Below are 18,988 nucleotides of genomic sequence, written 5' to 3'. Positions count from 1 at the left end.
GATTGATTATGAAGCCAGTGTTAATGATGAAGCTAATTTATACAAACACACAAAAAAGAAACTTGCTGAACCACCCGTTTCATTTCACCTTAACCCCTATTCCCGGCAGGGCCTTGGCATGCACAGCCCAGGACTGGACCAGGTGGGCACGCCGAGGCCCCCACTGGGAGCTGCCAGGCCCAGCATAGCTCCCAGGTTGTGCTGCTTGCGCCAGCCTGGAATGAGTGCACTTTTTAAATTTTAATTCCCTCCAAGTGTTTTTTCAATGCCAGATTTCTCTGCAGACCTAGGGGGTCCCCCAAGTCTGCAGAAACATTTGTTTGGGGTAAGTGTGGCCCTGATCTATGGATTTAACTATCCGCAGACAAGGGGCACACTTGTGTTGTCTAAAGGATGTGAAGCTAGTGGCTGGAAATTCTTTAAAGCTGACTTAAAATCAGTCATATGGAAGAATGGAGTTGTAGTATGTGGTATTATGTGGAACATATGGTCTTCCAAAAGGTATGCATCAAACCTGAGAATTTGTGTGTATGTGTTTTTTTTTTTTTAACAAACTGGCATCTGCTCACGTGTGCCTTCTTCCTTGATTGCAGTTTGGTGCAGAATTTCGAAGATTTTCTCTGGATCGTTACAAGCCAGGGAAATTTGAAGACTTCTACAAACTTATTCTTCACATCCACCACATATCCAACATGGAGGTTATGATTGGATATGCAGATATACATGGGGATCTTCTTCCTATTAATAATGATGACAACTTCTTCAAGGCTGTCTCAAGCGCAAACCCGTTGCTAAGGATTTTTATACAAAAACAAGGTAAGACGAAGCATTCTCCTGAACGTTTCGAGTCCTAGTTTGTCCAGCTTCCAGTTTTGAAAAGCATCGCTTGACAGTAGAGTCCTGTTGTGTTTGGTCTTTGGTCAGCATGCTGGGTTAAAGTGGGTAAGCTATTAGTATTGAGGTAAGCAATAAATATATTGTGAGACAAAAGCCTGTAGTGAATAATATTTTAATAGCATTTAATAGAACCATTTGCATTTTCCTTTCATTAACATGGCAGTTGCCGAGCTACTATTATTCGAGGTGTTGCAATCATTCACTATTCTTCTTCTGAAGTTCCTCTCAATATGTGGAAAACTCTTCTAAGAAATCTTCATACATGGACTTGGAAATTATTGCAGTAGTCAGAATCAGAATCAGATAACCTTTATTGGCATAATATAATTGCAGTAGTCTATAGAATGCTAAGTTGAGAACCAATGAGGTTTATGTTTTCCTCATTTTCCCAATACATCTCCCCCCATGAGGGTTGACTCAGAGTTCTGGCCCTCTAGTACTCATCAAAGTATGTCAAAGCTTTATTTGCATTTAGCCATAGGCCATTACAAACATGTCCAGGATACCACAGATATGTAATAAAAGGAAATACAAGGTTAATAAAATGCTGGATCAATAATAGATGTACATAATAAAACTATAGCTAAAAACTATACAGAGAAATAATAACTAAAAGTTGCAGTGGTGTCCCAGTCAGCCAATGGGACCTAGCAACCATTAAAATCAACCCAAAGGATCAGCTCCCTTAGCAACCATATTGGACCTTATTTTCTTTGCCGCCAAAGCATACAGGGAAGTCCTATAAGAAACAAACCCATCAGTGTCTTTTAACAAAAATACTAATTTCTCAGCACTAGGACAAGTGCTAAGACCAGAAACCAACCCGGCAAGAAATTTAGCCCTGGGTTCCACATATAGAGGGCATTCAAATAAGTAGTGGTATAAGTCCTCCAAAGCAGACGTTCCACAGATGCAAAAACGTTGATCGTTTGGAATTCGGCAGTAACGCCCAGTCAATACAGCCATTGGCATTGTTTGAACCCTCTAGTACTCGAAAAATCTCTCTGCAGGTGTGAAATCTAGAAACTTCTTGAAAACAATGGATGCTAGGGTTCTTTAGATTCTAACAAGTACCGTATATACTCGTGTATAAGCCGAGTTTTTCAGCCCAAAAAAAGGGCTGAAAAAGCCGGCCTCGGCTTATACACGGGTCAATACGGTAGAAGGAGGGAGGAGGGAGAAGGAGGGAGGAGGGAGGGGGGAACTTACCGCCGCCGCCGAGCCACCGCCATTTTCTCCCGCCGGGAGGGGTCTTGGGCAGCCTCTCTGCAGCCGCAGAGAGACTGCCCTGGCCCCCCCAGGCCCCCGCCGCCATTTCCCCCCGCCGGGAGGGGCCCTGGGCAGCCTCTCTGCAGCTGCAGGGAAGCTGCCCTGGCCCCCGCCGGCCCCCGCCATTTCCCCCCGCCGGGAGGGGCCCTGGGCATCCTCTCTGCAGCCACAGGGAAGCTGCCCTGGCCCCCCCGGCCCCCACCATTTTCCCCCGCCGGGAGGAGCCCTGGGCATCCTCTCTGCAGCCGCAGGGAAGCTGCCCTGGCCCCCCCGGCCCCCGCCATTTTCCCCCGCCGGGAGGGGCCCTGGGCATCCTCTCTGCAGCCGCAGGGAAGCTGCCCTGGCCCCCCCCGGCCCCCGCCATTTTCCCCCGCCGGGAGGGGCCCTGGGCAGCCTCTCTGCAGTCGCAGGAAGGCTGCCCCGGCCCTCCCCGGCCCCCGCCGCATTTTCCCCGCCGGGAGGGGCCATGGGAGGCCCCTGCCCGTCGCGCCGCTACCGCCCACGCGCCTGGGCTCCTTTCTCCGGCCGGCAGCGGCCTGGAGGGGCCTCCTGCCGGCCCAGGAAGGACGCGCCGCTGCCGCTTCGCCGCCTCTCCAGGTAAGTAGTGGGTTCAGGGGCTTTTCCCCCTCCCCCCCTTGGATGGCACTGGGGTCGGGGTGGGTCGGGAGGGCCTGGGAGGCGGCGGGAGGGCGACCTGGGGCAGGGGCCCTGCGCTCTAAAATGGCGGCCGCCATTTTAGAGCGCAGCATTGCGGGTAAAGGAAATTTCTTATTGCCCTTCGGCTTATACGCGGGTCAATAAGACATTCCCTTTTCTGGCCTCTAATTTGGGGGGTCGGCTTATACTCGGGTCGGCTTATACCTGAGTATATACGGTACCTGTTGGCTGCAGAAAAGAACAAAATTTGTGGCCTTCGGCATTACACCGTTCCCTCTGCTCATGGAATGCTAAGTATGCAAGTAAACCTCATTGAGTTCAGTGGGACTTACTCCCCAGTAAGTGTACTTAGGACTACAGCCATGGTTTACTTGCCTAATTATTTGTTCTCTCGATCATTTAAAGCATGTTAGCAATCTGGAGCAGGTTTACTAAAGCAAGTTCAAGCTGTTGTATTCCAAAGCCTGTTTGAGGAGCCGCAACTGTGTAAACAGAACAAAAGGGGAATGGTCAGTCCAAGTTAACTAATCTAGAATAGACGATGTGAAGCAACACAAATAAGAATTAGCTCTTTCAGACAGAATTGCACAGAAATTAGTGGGCATAACAAACAAGCCAGTGTGGACTTTCTTTGCTGTGTGGAAGAGATTAATATTGTACCATGTGCCAGACTTGGTGTGCATTCCTCTTTTTAATGTGGGTTAATTTAGACCAATTAGTATGTTCACCATTCTCTGATTTTTCAAAACTGAAGTGTACAAATATGTGCTTCAGTGCAAAAATGTTACTGTTTCATGAACTGGTCTTTGTAGTTCCACCCCTCTGGCATAGATCTGTCCTGGATTATTTTTCCTGGTCATATGACCAATATTGGTATATGCTGAAAAGTGGGCTAGTAACTTTTTGCCTTGGATCGTAAATAGGGTTGCCAACATCCAGGTAGTAACTGGAGATCTCCTGCTATTACAACTGATCTCCAGCCGATAGAGATCTTTGGCAACTGGACTCTATGGCACTGAAATCCCTTCCCAAACCCCACCCTTCTCAGGCTGTGCCCCAAAAACTTCCCGCCAGTGGCGAAGAGGGACCTGGCAACCTTAATCATAAAGATCAGCATTTTATTTTGTTACACCAGTCCCAGTTTCAGTTCATTTGTCTTTCTCCAGGTCAGTCCTTTGGGGCTGGGGTGTGTGGGGCTACATGTCTTAATTTAGCTTGGATGCGGTGCTGGAAAGTCAGGCCCTTTGATCTCCCATTGTGGGGTTTCTGTACTCAAAAATGTAGAACGAAAAGAGGAGTGGCAGGAAACTTAATGTGAAGTAAACACATTGATGTCCTTAACTCATTTCTAGTTTGGACAAGATGGACGATTGCACTGAAAGTGATAGCCAACATTAAATCTGGCCGTTGGAGAAAAAAATAAGCTTTATCTTCTTCTTCTGTTCCCCTTGCCTATTCCCTTACCAGCCATTATAACTTTACAGCTGCAGTGTTCAACTTTGTTTCTTCAAACATAAAAGCTATAGATGTGAGGGAAATAATAGATGTGTGTGCATTCTGCATGCAGCTGTGTTTAAGTGATTGGTTTGCAATGTTGTTGTTGTTGTTGTTTTTCCAGCGTGGACCAAAGCCCTCAAGAGTTTTAAAGTAATAAATGGGAGTTCCTCTGAAATGTACCTTTGTCACTTGGCATTCTGGTTGAACAGGTTGTGGCTAGATTACCATCTCGGCCCAATATTCCTCCCTCATTCCTACATGAAGGCAAGGGCACAGATGCTCTGCGCTAGGGTTCTTTCTGCTAAGCGTGCTGAGCCATTGAGTTACACTGCACTAAGTGATAGGGACAGACTTCCCCCCCCCGCAAAGGTGGAGTAGTCAATACCGCAGAAGGCCCTGAGTTTAACTCTCATCTGATAGGGTGGGCTGCTTGGTCCCTTTCCATATACTTATCCCTTAGCTGCAGAGTGGGATGATGCCTTCCCTCGCTGCTGTGATAAATAAGGAAATATTACCTGCCTTGGTACAGGAGGTACAGCTGAATAAAAGCATGTGTGTGTCTAGAGGTTGGCAACATCTGGAGGTTGGCAACCCTAAATGACACTCTTGCAAGTCAGTGAGCAGTTAATCACTTCAAGAGTCAGCTAATGATAGGATCTCCATATAAAACAGTTAAAGCAGAGCTACAAAACACTAAGAATATTCGATTATATGTCATAACCTTTTCATATCCTGTTTAACTATGTCCAAAATGCCCCGTGGCGCAGAGTGGTAAGCTGCAGTACTGCAGTCCAAGCTCTGCTCACGACCAGAGTTCAATCCCGACGGAAGTCGGTTTCAAGTAGCCAGCTCAAGGTTGACTCAGCCTTCCATCCTTCCGAGGTCTGTAAAATGAGTACCCAGCTTGCTGGGAGTAAAGGGAAGATGACTAGGGAAGGCACTGGCAAACCACCCCACAAACAAAAGTCTGCCTTGGAAACGTCGGGATGTGACGTCACCCCATGGGTCATTAATAGTATACCTTTACAGTATACTATTACAGTACTTTAAAAAGGTAAAGGTCCCCTGTGCAAGCACCGGATCATTCCTGAGAGCAGCAGGGGCAATTTCAATATTATAACAGACCGAGCCTTTATTACTGGGTGCCCAGGCTGCATTATGGGTATGTACAAAGTAGATGTCCGGTGAGTGCTGGGCTGTATGACAGGAACAGAAGAGCTGAGCAAAGCACGTTACAGAGTTTCAATAATGTGTTCTGGCAGCTATTTACCAGCCTAATTTAGTTTTTCCAGAAACCTATTTCAAACACTGATAGTCACTTAAAGGGGTTTTTAATTGGAACCCGGAGGAGAGATGTGGTTGACCAGTTTTAGGGGAATGTTTGCCTTTTATTGACTACTCAGTGTTTAGTTACACAGAGTGTTTATGTTATTGACCTTCTTTCCCTCAGCTGAAGTAAGAGGATGCGTCCATCTTTTTTTTTTAAAGGAACCCTTTCAAAGGCGTAATATCTGTATACTGAACATGTCACTGTGTCACTCATAGACAAGCTGAAGTTTTTTCCTCATGACTGTTCCTCAGCAATGAATATCCATTTAACCTGAAGATAGTTTCAGAGGGTAGTCGTGTTGTAGGGTTGCCAAGTCCCCCCAGCCACCAACGGGGCATGGGGGGGTAGGGTTGGCAGCTCCAGGTTGGGAAACTCAGGGAGACTTGGAGGTGGAGCCTGGGGAGGACAGGGACCTCTGTGAGGTACAATGCCACAGAGTCCACCCTCCAAAGCATCCGTTTTCTCCAAGGGAACTGATCTCTGTAGTCTGGAGATGAGCTGTAATTCCGGGGGATCCCTAGGTCCCATCTGGAAGCTGGCATCCCCACATGCCTGACGAAGGGAACTGATTCTCGAAAGCTTATAACCTGAAAATCGTATTGGTCTAGAAGGTGCTCCTGGGCTGGAATCTAACCATTTAACCTGAAACCCTTTCAGTAGTAGACTAGTAGGAGTCTCCTGCATGAAAAATTATGGCCTCTAAATTGGGAAAGTGATATGGGAAACTTAAGATAGAGGTGACCTCCTGGAGAAGACAGGGGAAGAGACTTGTTTTGCTTCCTGTTCTACTTTAAAGTACAGGAAGGGCCCCAGGTTCAGTTCCTGGCATTTCTAGTTCAAGGATCTTCGGTAAGAGATCTTAGCAAAAGACTTTTCTGTACCTGAGACACTGGAGAGCCAGTGGTGGTCATGGTAAACCATACCAAGCTAGATCTGATTCTACATAAAGCAGCTTCATATCTGCAATTTCTGTAATGTAGGCTGCAATTTCTGTAATGTAGGCTTTACTGATCAGTCTGATGTGCTTGATCCAAAGTAGGCTTTGTTGGCTGTCATCAAGATGAGATTTACAAGAGCTGAAAGGACCAAGCAGAATGTTTAAGGGGTTAGCGGCATTAAACAAAAATAAAGCTTGTAATTCTAGAGTTGGTCTTTCAGTTAATTTTTAAGCTCGGGGAACGTGATGTGTCTTAAAGAGGTTTTGTTCTTAACTTACTTTTGGGGATCTCATCGGACTAAAGGCAATTGTTTAAATACCTGAGCTGGTTGAGTGAGTGTTGTCATTGGCAAAGGGTGGTGAATCTGGCATGGGGCGAGGCGTTTCCATCTGATCCCGAAGCCTTTGATGAGGGAAGTGCCTTCCTTTCAAGGCGGAGGAACGCCTTGTTATCCCACATGCTTGTGCAGAGAATGCGTCCTTGCAATTATTCTAGTATGACTTGTCTGTGTACACAAATTAGAAGTGGGATTAATTTAATGGCACCTAAGCAGAATGAATGAATGAATGAATGAGATGGTATAGCTGAGTCATCATAATGTAACTATCTCTCTCTAAACGGTTCCTGAGAGACCTGGAAACTTGCTAGATCTTAGAAGACAGTTATGGTTTGTGCTGGAAGGTAAACTTCAGACATAGTAATTTAGCTCTTTTTTAAGTGCTAAAATTAGCAAATTTAAACAGGAAATCTGGTAAAAACCTTTACCACGTACTAACAATATCCTTGGAATAAATAATTCAGACAACATGTGAAGAGTGTCTTTTCATCATAATGCTGCCATATATTTAAGAATTATCACATGTGGAGTTTCAGGATAAGATTGCCACCTTCTTGTCAACCTGATGGCAGCTCTGTATCAGCTGCATGAGAGGCAGAAACCTTCTCCTGCCGTGGCCCCTTTCCATACAGGTGAGTAGACTGGTCTTTAGAAGGGGGGGATGATGGTGTGTGATGCTGTGGCAGAATGGACTCTTCCCAAGTGACCACAGACTTCCAGTATGACCAAGCAGTGTATGTATTACCATGCCTTACTTATAATCTTAGGGCTCTCACTGTAGAGATGATTTTAAATTAAACATACTTTATAAAAATCTAATTCACTGTGGGATGCTTGGTGTCCTGTATGCTGGAGATTGCTTTGAACACTGAAGAGGCGAGAGAAGGGTACATCGCTTGATGATCCTTGGCCAACTAGTAATGGATCTTTTGGCGGGCACCATGCAAAGAATAGTGAATTTAATGACCTTCTACTGGCCTTTGGTGGAGGGAGTGGGTTGCCCAGGGTAATATTCAGAAGAGGATCATATGTCTCAGTGCTCTGCGATGTGAACATCCCTGGCCATGGAAACCTAATATGACGAGAAGGCTAGGCTAGAATCTCACATGCTAGCTTTCTGTGGGAAGGGAATTCATGATTATTGCGAATATCAGACTTGTGACGCTCTTACTTGCAGTCCAAAGTAGAACATTCCCAGAACAGCAATGTCATGGGCTTCCATGAGTACGCTTCAGAATATGTCAAAAATATATAGAAGACTGCCATAAACAGTTAAAAACGGGCACACACTAGTTAATAATGAGAGCTAACTGAGCTTGCCAGGGGAAACAATTCTGCTGTTTAATAGGTAGAAGGGAAAACTTCAGCAGGTATATCAACACATGCTGGATACAACCGCCCTAAAGAAAAATTACACCCAGTCATTGTAGGCTTATTAATATCTTTAGACCAAGCTCATTTCCATATTTCAAATAACTTCAGGTACCTCCAATTTACCTTAGCCCCCAAGCCCTGGTCTAAGTTAGTAGTAAAGCCATCGACCTTGCCTAGATGCAAGTCCTTTCGCACAAACAGTTTGTGGTCTGGGCTGTAAAAGAGAGCCCTGCTGCCAGAGATTTGACGACAGCTTTTCAGGCAGTAGAGCTATTCTTCCCTTCTGTAGTAATGTGTCCTTTTTCCACCCTGAGGATTTCGCTTGTCCAGTTTTCAAAAGCATTTGGATATGTTTGCTTCGATAATTCTACAGCTAAACTAGCCGTAGTGCTGCTTTGTGCAGATCATTTCTCCCGGCGGCTATATCCAGGATCCTGTTTTCCGTACAGCTGGGGAGATTTGCAACCTCTGGTACGGCGCTCTCAGTTTGGCGGTTTTCTTATTGTAGCTGTTCTCAGAGCAGATTCACAAGTGGGTACATCTCAGTGGAACGCAGTTGTCTTATTGGACTTCATCTGCATTTTCAAATTATAGCCATAGACTATTTTCCTACCCCTGGCCAAGGTTATTATTATTCAGGAATTTCATTTTCCATCTTTAAAATACAGGCCACTATTGACTAGAGAAATGCACAAACGCATGCTGGCTGATCCTAAACAGCCCAGCTCTGTGTGGGTGTATGTATTCCACTTTTTATGTTTTGTTTTTTGTCAACTTGTTTTGTGTGCTTGCCTCTTGTGCTTTCACTGAACTGACTGGGGTTTTTTTGTGTGTGTGTGGTTTTTTTTTGTTCAATCAATAACTCAGCAGAGTGAAACAATAAGGGTAGTGTGGTGTCAGTATGTAAAACCGGCAGGCTGTGACAATCGCGGTGTCACTGACTTCTTATAAAGGAGTATGGGGTACTTTTAAAGGACAGGGTGGGTAGTGGAAGAGATGTGCTCCTTTCCTTGCTGGTGTTTCCCCCTCAAAATAAAACCTACCTTCTCCATCCCAGTTGTTGGTCCCCTAGTGGGGCTCTGATAGCGTTGCCAGCCTGCCAATTACAATTGAGCTCCAGACGATCAAGATCAGTTCCCCTGGAGAAAATGGCTTCTTTGGTGGGTGGATTCTATAGCATTATACCCTTTTTTATATATATAAATGTATATTAGTTTTAAGCAAAAAAGAAAACATAACAAATTGTAAATTTCATAAACAACTGAAAAGAAAAAAATACAAAAAATACAAAAATTACAAAAAGAGCACTTAAACTACAATTTTTCATCTTCTACTATAATATCGTAAAATAAACAGTGCCCGTGCACCCACCACCCACCTTACATGTGTATCCCACCACCACTGGACTTCCGGAGAAGTGTTCTGACAGTATTTAAAATTACTTTATACTATTTATATATAAGCTACATACTTTATCTATAATTCATTAACTATACTTGTAAAATTCATTTTTGCCATTTCATCCCAAAATGTGATGGCTCTTAACCAAGTTTTAAAAATCTTCCATATCTTTACCGTGTAAAGAATCTGTAAGTTTGGCCATCCGCATATACAACCACAATTTCTCTCTCCAGTCTTTAATTGAAGGTTTATTCACTTGTTTCCAATTTTTTGCTATTGTAATTCTGGCTGCTGCAAAACTATATTGACATATAACTCTATCATATTTATCCATATTCGTTTTAGGAATTCCTAATAGACAAAATGCAGGATCTTTTTTTTATTTTGTACTAATCAAATTATTAGTTTCTTTTATTATTAATCTCCAAAACTTCCTAATTTTCTGACAGTACCACCATACATGCATATATGTACTGTTTTCGGTTCCACACTTCCAACATAAACCCATACCATCCTTCTTCATTTTACTAAGCAGTATTGGGGTTATGTACCATCTAAGCATTATACCCTGATGATGTCCCTCCTCTCCGCAAACCCTGCCCTCCCCAGGCTCCGCCCCCTAAATCTCCAGATTTCCCAACCCAGAGCTGGCAACCCTAGGCTCTGAGGGTAGAGTAACTCTTTCTGGGAGAAACACCTAGAGCAAGGCAGTTTGGGGGACAGACTCAAGTATTTAAATATCCCTTACCCCTGTTATACTTTATCTCTCTCCCACCTACTCCCTTATAAGAATTCAGCACAATCCTTGTTCTGAAAAGTCTGTTGTGCCGCTGCAATATCTACAGGACCACTGTTTGATTCATCTATTTAGGATTTTTTAGTCTGTGACAGAACTGAGGGTGTTGAAATGGCTCAGAAAAGAAGCACTGTAAAACAATAAAATCAGTAAAACCCTGAGATTTAACAGCATTTGTAAAATCTTTAGTAACTCTACCAAATGATTGTAACGGTAATAAGGGACTAAAAATGTAACCACAATGTAAATATAATCACAAAGTAAAACTGCAGCAGTTAAAATCAACACCTCCCAATGTGCTCAGCTACAACAGTTTCACTTATCTGAATCAGGTGTTTTGAAGATGCTGTTGTGCAACCAGGTAGGGCCAATAGCACTTAATATCTAAGCCTTCTCTGTTGTGGCCCCCACTTGCTGGAAATACCTTCCTGAAGGGGTCAGAAAGGCTTCCACTCTGCAGTTATTCTATAGACTGTGCAAAATGGAACTGTCAGGGGCCATTTTTATACAGACTGACTTTTCATAAGGTTTTTAATAAGTTTTGACGACTGTGGAAATGTCCTAGATTTTTCATTGTATGCATTTTGATTGTGTTGTTGATTTTTAATTTCTGTAATTCGGCTTGAATATCTGGAAGAAAGGCAAACTGTAAATGAAGCAAATAAATTGTGAGATTCTCCTCCCCCCCATATTCACAGCTGACTTATGGTGACCCCATAGGGTTTTCAAGGCAACAAATGTTCAGAAATGGTTAGCTATTGACTGCCTCTGCACAGCATCTCTGCTATTCCTTGGTGGTCTCCTATACAAATACTAACCAGGGCCGACCCTGCTTAGCTTCCGAGATTTGGCGAGATAGGCTAGTGTGGTTTATCCAGGTCAGGGCAAATAGAAATAATAGATCGAGCTAAAATACTGATTATTGCCAAATGCCTGGGGAAATGTTTGCTGAAATGGGAAAAGGTGGTGGCAGGAAAATGGATGCCCGGAGGCAGTTCCATAGAAGAGGCAACACCACAGCAAAAAGGGTCCATCTTGTAGCCTTCTTTCTTGCTTCTGAAGAAGGGGTAATTGTGATGGACAGGAGGCTATCCTGCCCCTGAAGGAGAAAAAACCAGCCACTCCGCTGTTTCATCCCTGAGCCTATGGGAGTGCTGCTCCAGCATCCAGTCACCTTTCAGAGGTGGGAAAGGGCAGGCTGGTGTGGGTGGAATCCTGTGTAGGGTTGCCAGGTCCCTCTTTGCCACTAGCGGGAGGTTTTTGGGGCAGAACCTGAGGAGGGTGGGGTTTGGGGAGGGGAGGGACTTCAAGGCCATAGAGTCCAATTGCCAAAGCGGGCCATTTTCTCCAGGTGAACTGATCTCTATCGGCTGGAGATCAGTTGTAATAGCAGGAGATCTCCAGCTAGTACCTGGAGGTTGGCAACCCTAATCCTGTGTGTGTGAAAGGATCCAACATAGGGGTTAGTCTGTGAAAGCCTGTTTGTACCTGCAAGCATTACAGAGAATCCCAGCTACACTTTGAAGCCATAACTAGTTTAAATGTATATGCCTCAGCCAGGCGTCTTCTTTGAGTGTCAGGAAACCTGTGTAGCTGATCTGTAAACAAATACATTTTGGTTATTATTTACGTACTACTTCTGCCTCAGTGATCTCCCTGTTCTCCTTGCTCATTATAAAACTTACCTCACAGCAGTGTTCCCAAAGCTTTGATGCTTGCTACCCCGAAGAACATCTTGTAACTAAGATGTTCCCAAAGCTTTGATGCTTGCTACCCCGAAGAACATCTTGTAACTAAGGGGAAGGTTTACAGTTCTAAACAAACCTGGTCCCCCCAAATCATAAGAGGCTGGGTGGGTCCCATCATTTGGAAGAAAGGGCCTGTCATAGGGGTATTCAGAGCAGGGCCTCTGAGGAGGATCTTAATAGCTGGCCAGGTTCTTATGGGTGGTATCTGGCCATTTACGGCTTTAAAGATAACCAGCACACTTTGCCATTTGGTAGCCAGTGGTGTTATTTTAATACTGCCAAGAGATGGTCCCCCAAATCTGGACTAGTTGCATAGCCTTCCTTTAGATGCTTCAGAAGTCGATTGAACAGGAGCATCGGATGGGTTGCGCTCTGCACAAAATTGTGATCTTTCTTGTGTAGCAGCTTAATGATTGAATGCTGAAGGCTGAAGTTTATCACTTCTACACCTTTACAATCAAACAACCTGACTTTTATCTTGCCTACCCTGTAATTACGTCAACTGGAAAGAATATGTTTGTGCTCTTCCAAGATGTGTGTTTTCTGCACTACAGCAGCATGCCTGTGGCAAGCACTCTCGAGATTGTTCAGAAGTGCTGCAGAAGAGATTTTTCTGCCATTCTCTACGGACTGAATCTGTGGTGTGTGGCCCCAGTGAGTGAGAAGTGCTTCTGTGTCTTCATGGATAGGGTTGCCAGCTCCGGGTTAGGAAATACCTGGAGGTTTGAGGGTGGAGACTAAGGAGGGCGGGGTTTGGGGAGGGGAGGGACTTCATTGGGGTATAATACCATAGAGTCCACCTTCGCCATCCGTTAGTACTGTCAGGCTATATGCCTTCTTGTCCGAAACATATGTTCCGTGGAACCTTGACGGAACGTCACAGGATTGCCTGAATTGACAAAGCACCAGCAAAATAGGACTCATTACCGGAAGCCTATTTTCTCTCTACTCATGGCATTCTAGGACTTTGATATTTAGTCACTTCACTTACCTGTCTGCACTGCAGGAATGTGGTAACTTTTCTACACATGTAACAGGAATTTCCTTCTGTTCTTGGTTGTATTGTTTGTTTAATTTGTCATTACAAACATGTTGTTCAGTGTTCTTTTGTAGTGCTTTTTGTGCCATAAGTGCCTACTCTTGCTTTGCTTAACCACCTAGAGATTGGCAACCCTATTCCATGGAAGAGATTTAAGCATGTGCATTGCTCTGTCACTGAAATCAAAAAGAAGGCTGTTAATTAGCCGGTTTAATGACAATTCTGGCTGTAGGTATAAAGTATGTGTACTTGAAAACCAGTAAAACGGAGCCTGCCTCCCTGGGCACGTGATGGTAAAACCACAGTCTGCAAGATGCCTGTAGAGCCCAGAATGAGAAGGCATTCCTTTGCTTAAGAGAGATGAGACACTTGTACTAAATGCTTCCTTGCAAATGCAATATCTGAAGGGGTGTGGCTGATTAAAATGAAAGAATATGGGTACTAAAAACAATTCTCTGTGCTGCAAAAGTATTGCAGCATCAATTTTTAGGCACTTGGACGTTATTAGAGTGGTATGAAAATTAAAATGGATTAATCTTTAAAACAAATACTTCAATGTATACATGACTTGCCAGCAGGAATGTTGAGTGAATAGATAATAAATGTCTAGCAACATTTGTGTATTGTGTATTGGAGTAAATAAAGCGGAATACATTTTTTACACCACGGAGCTGGGATGTGTCACAAATGACTGACTGTACTGAAGGCTAGTATAGCTTTTTGTGGGCTAGTAACTTTTGTAGTCTTATCTGCAAGATCGTGGTTAGTTGATTGGCAAGTATGGTGTAATGTGTGTGTGGGGTAGAACTTGTTCCTTTTCTGGCCAAGCAAGTTTATGGGCTTGCCTGTCTCTTACAACAGGCGGAAGAACTTCCTTTAGAAGTTACTGGCTTTTCAGCTTCTGATGGAGGTGAAGCTCCGCTGAATGTATCAGAAAGAGGTTAACGACATTGCCAGTTAATGACATTTTGTATAACAAACTTGGTTGCAATTTAGCTCTGGGTTGTGTTTCCTCCGGGTTATTATAGGTTGATCTGTAGCCTTGCTAATCTCTACCACAAAAGAGCTCACGGTACTAGCTCTAAAAAGGGTCTTGGGGTTTCTTGTTATGTATTTCTGGTGTCTTCTTTTGTTCTGCTTTTTATTTTTTCAATGAAGGATACAGTTTTTTCCTTCTTCATCCAAGAACTCTAAAGGTGCAGCTGGGTACTAGATCCACCCAGCGCCATCTAATCAAAGTCTTCAACGCATCCCTCAGAAGAGGCAAACAGAAGGTCTCAACAATATGGCCGGAAATGTCTGCTTTCCTTCCCCACACATAATATTTAAAAACCCAATGAAGAGTTCTGGAGAACTCCAAAGCCTGGATGCTATTTTGTGATATCGTTGGTACTAATAAAAAATATGACTTGGCTTTTGCTTTTGAGTAGTTCTGGTCTGTTTCACCATCTTCAGATCATAGGCCTCTATGTTAACCAGCTCTTTGTTTGATCCTTACTGGGAGAAAGGAGTTTCTCTTTTTAAAGTCCACCTTTGCACCTTAGGATTCAGAGAAGTGAGTGGCTATTCTTGCCCCTTCACAGTTCATTTTGGCAGTGCTTTTGAAAATGCTTTATCTGGAGTCGCTTATTATTTGAAGTCTCTCATGCACTCCCAGGCAAATAACCACTGCTTAGCATAAGCCAGTATTTCATAACTGGTAGGCTGTTATTCCTATTAGTCTGCTGAGTCAGACTAGCTAAATTATCTAATGGGGAAAGGGACGTTTGGAAGGGGTTCAGTGGAGCCTCAAGCAATTTATTATTCTTTTTTGTTTCCATTGGGATGTGTTAAATCCGCTAAGCCTTCTGTTGTCTTCCCCCCCCCCTTTTGCTTTCCTTAGCATTTTTGTAACGTCCTGCAGTTATTTTTTTTCTTGTTCCAGAGAAAAGAACCCTCCTTTTTGGTGTGCTGGCAAAACATCTCTTGAATTATGGCCATGAGAATTGTTGAAGCGGTGGGGGCGGGGGACCGTGCTAAATAGCTAGTGCCTTTTGCCAGTGGGTTATTTTTGGTGGCTTCAATTACAGCCTTCCCTTTCTCTGGCAACCTCTCTGGTGTCATGTAAACGTCTGCTGAGTTGCAATAGCAAAGCCACTAAGGAAGTAAGCCCAGTCTGGGGAGGAGGACACGTTGCAGCGGGCTTTTCACCCCTCCCTCCCTCCAAGAACCCTGACTTCTTTCCACATCGTATAAATATCCTTGGTCGGGGATATTTTGACTTGAGAGGAGCAACAGGAAGTTCCACTTGGAAAGATGCTCCCTTAGAGGCGTATGGATGGTGAACTTTTTTAGTCTGTTGCCTCAGAGGGAAACTGGAAACATGTTTGACGGTGAACTTGCCCTCCTTCGTGCTCTTAAGAGTCTCGTATTTTGTATTCTCCGTTCCAACCGTTCATGTCCCAGTCAGTGCAGGTGCTGTGGAGGTGAAGAAGAGGAGAGCTTTCGAGCCTCTTTTTAGCACGCAGTGAGAAACAAGCTGCCCCTTTCCCCCCTGTGTCCTGGTCTTTCTCATCCAATAAGGCTCAGAGATGATACTTCTTTTGTGAATGGCAAAGCCAACAGCGTCTGACTACTGTTTGAGAGGGAGCCAGGAGTGACTAATGCTCCTTAATCCAATTTGTAAGGGATTTTCTTTTTCTGACAACACTATGCTGTGTTTATCCCTCCTTGGTAGATGAAGGGAAAGCTCTGATTACAATTGTTTCTGAAATAAAAATATGTTTGTGTCACTTCTGATGCTTTCTACTACAGTTGTTCTTAGGTTATTGTCCAGTCACAATCTCTCTTTCATGGGAACAAGGTACGGTTGTTGTACACTATTCTGGGATTGGTTTACTTTTTCTTTCCCCTCATTGCCTTTTCCACAGTGGCTCCTGTAGGTTAAACTATGGGTAAAAACGCACGGTCGCTTTATCCTCCTTTAATCCCTGTTTCAGCCAGGATTCAGCCAGGATCGAACACATGCGTTTCACCTAATGTGCGTTCGATCCTGGCTAAAACAGGGATTAAAGGAGGATAAAGTGACTATGCGTTTTCACCCTAAGTATGGCAAAGTGCAGGTTCATACCACTTTCTTTTACCGCTTTAAATTTTTGACGTTAAGAGGTGTGTTTTTATAATTTTGTAGTGTACACAATTTATTTTATTTATTTGCTAAAGTTACTCCATGCTTTTCAGCCACGTGGCCTCCCAAAGTTTCTTACAGTTGGACTCGATTGTAATTTTAAATGTAAGCCTATTTCTGAGATGTACAGTTCTTAATAATAATATTATCAGGATAATGTTGTATTAGTATTTTTTACACAATGACATTTCACTAAATACTGCAGCATCTGCAGAGCACAGAGGAGGTTGGGGTTTTCCAGTGCAAGGATTATCTCGGTCTTCCATTTTTACCCCTCCTCAATTCCATTTGTTGATGGCTTCTAAATGTACAGCAGATATATGATAAAGTGGGACAAAAAGAAAGTTTATTGTCTTTGTTTTGCTTAGTACTTTTTAAAATCCTTCTCAGCACCCAAAAGCTCTCCGGGGCTTATCTTCAGTAAATCATGCCCAAAGACAGCTCCTGACCAAAAAACTGTCGCCCTTGACTTAGGGTAAATTGCCCTGAGCCGGAATATGGGGCTACTGGGACATCTGTTGGATGCTTATTAGCTTGATTTTTTTACATGTCTTTCAGACAGTTTCAGAGCATCGTACGTGCTACTGATTTGCAGTCTCTTCAGGAGATGTTTCTAGGAAATACTTTGCACAGTCGCACAATTATTATTTTCTTGAGAAGTAAACAACTTAAATTGTCTAATTCCATCTCTGCATATGCTAAGAGTTGCTAGTCTGGGGCTCAGTGGTACAGTGAGGGAGCCAGCATGGTGTAGTGGTTAAGAGCGGTGGTTTGGAGCGGTGGACTCTGATCTTGAGAACCGGATTTGATTCCCCACTCCTCCGCATGAGTTGACAAACTCATTAGTCAACAGAGCCAAATATCAACAGTACAATGACTGAGATTTCTCTTGAGAGCCACCTAAAAGCAGATGCTCCACCACTGACCCACAGCCCGTCCCAAACTGTGCAAGTGCAGACTTCCCCCCTTCCCGGTTCCCAAGCCCCCCCCCCCAAATAAAAGGGCAACCGAGGCTGGCTGCCCGCCGCCGCCACCTCCAGGAAGGGGGTTCCTCTCCGCCCCCCCGGCGCTGGGCATTGGCAGGCGATCGGCCTCCCCCTGCCTTGGCCTGGGCGGGGCAGGGGGGCAGCAGCGTCCCCAGGCGGGCTGGTGGGCGGGCAAAAGGGCTGCGGCTCCTTCCGACGGCATGTCCTGCCGTGGGGGATGGGCGCCGCAGTGGGCGGGCTGTGGCTTGGCCGGCCTCAGCGTCCGCTCCCGAGGGCGCAGCTGGGCGCAAATGACCGGTCTGCCAAGAGCCTTCCTTGGGCAGGGGCCAGCGGAAACAGGCCCGCAGTGGGCGGTGGGGGAGAACCTCCTTGCCTGCCTGCCTGCCTGCCTGGAAGGGGCGGCCCCCAACCTCGCCGGTCCCTGTGCCTCCAAGCCCAGCGCTGGCGGGAGGGGAGGGTGCGCTGGCCCCGGCCCCCCGGACTGGGACGTGAGGCGTGCCGGGCTCTTTTCCCCCCTCCCGTCCAGCTGGGGCCCCTGCGGCCAGGAGGGTGTGGAGGGGGAAGAGCCCCCTCCCCACTGGGCATCAGGGCCACCCGGGGCTGCACCCCCGCCCCCTCCAGGAAGGCCTGGCCAGCCTGGGAGGCCTCCCTCCCTCTCTGGGCTTTGCTGGGCCTCTGGCCTCGGCGGAGGGTGGGCGGCCAGCCAGCGGCGGCGGGAGTCGTCAGCGCCTCCCGCGAAGAAGGGCCGGCAGGCCAGCCAGCCAGCCAAGGAGACCTTTCCCGAGGAAAGGCACAGCGGAATGCAGCTGACCTGAGCAAACGGAGGCCGGGACCGACCTGCTCTGACCGGTCAGAGGCCAGTCTCGGAGGTGGCTGCTCCAGGCCCCTCCCGGGAAACGCCGCATCTCCTGGCCCCGGCACAGAAACAGCCTCCGCTGGCCCGCGTGGTGGAGGAGGAGGAGCCCGGGTGCCCCAGCCAGGGGTGGGGCAGGGGGGGAGAGGAGCCGACGGACAGGGGAGTGGGGAGGTGGGGAGCCACACTCAAGGGGCCAAAGAGCCGCATGCGGCTTGGGAGCCGTGGTTTGCCGACCGCTGCTCTAGTCCCCTGCTCTTTGGTTGCTCTTTTCTGCACCTTCGCAAGCTCTGCAATATCCTTTTTTAGGTGTGGTGACCAGAACTGTACACAGTATTTTGAAAGTCCAAATATCTAACATCTGCCAGATTATGGAGAGAGTTAATTTGGGTTTGGATAAAGAATAAATACTGAAGTATAATGTAAGAAAGGACTTGTTCATTATGGAAGCACCAATAAATAGATCTTTAATTTTATCCACCATTTACATTTTTATTCCTTTGAGTGGTTGTGTAGGTAGGGGCCCCAGTGCAGTGCTTTGCTCAGGGGCCTATACTGCTGCTAAGACTGCCCTGCATGTGTTGAAATGGCTTCCCGTTTGTGAGCTGCCCTTTCAAACCGTTGTCCATCCAAAGGGCAACTGCAAAAATGTAAACTTTGAAGGGGGATTTATTGTCTTCCGCTTGTATTGCATGCAGCT

At 45.6% G+C, this 18,988-nt stretch overlaps 1 protein-coding gene across 1 annotated transcript in view; it reads left to right on the top strand.

Moving 5' to 3' along the window:
- PARD6G (par-6 family cell polarity regulator gamma) overlaps positions 1-18,988 on the top strand; it is a 96,244-nt gene that overhangs the window by 28,721 nt on the left and 48,535 nt on the right. Inside the window, exon 2 of the mRNA XM_056854311.1 lies at positions 594-816. Within this exon, the coding sequence (XP_056710289.1) occupies positions 594-816 (223 nt within the window). The remainder of the gene's footprint in view (positions 1-593; positions 817-18,988) is intronic.

Source organism: Euleptes europaea, chromosome 8 (assembly GCF_029931775.1).
Source record: "Euleptes europaea isolate rEulEur1 chromosome 8, rEulEur1.hap1, whole genome shotgun sequence".
NCBI lineage: Eukaryota > Metazoa > Chordata > Lepidosauria > Squamata > Sphaerodactylidae > Euleptes > Euleptes europaea.
This window is presented reverse-complemented; position numbering and strand designations above follow the sequence as displayed.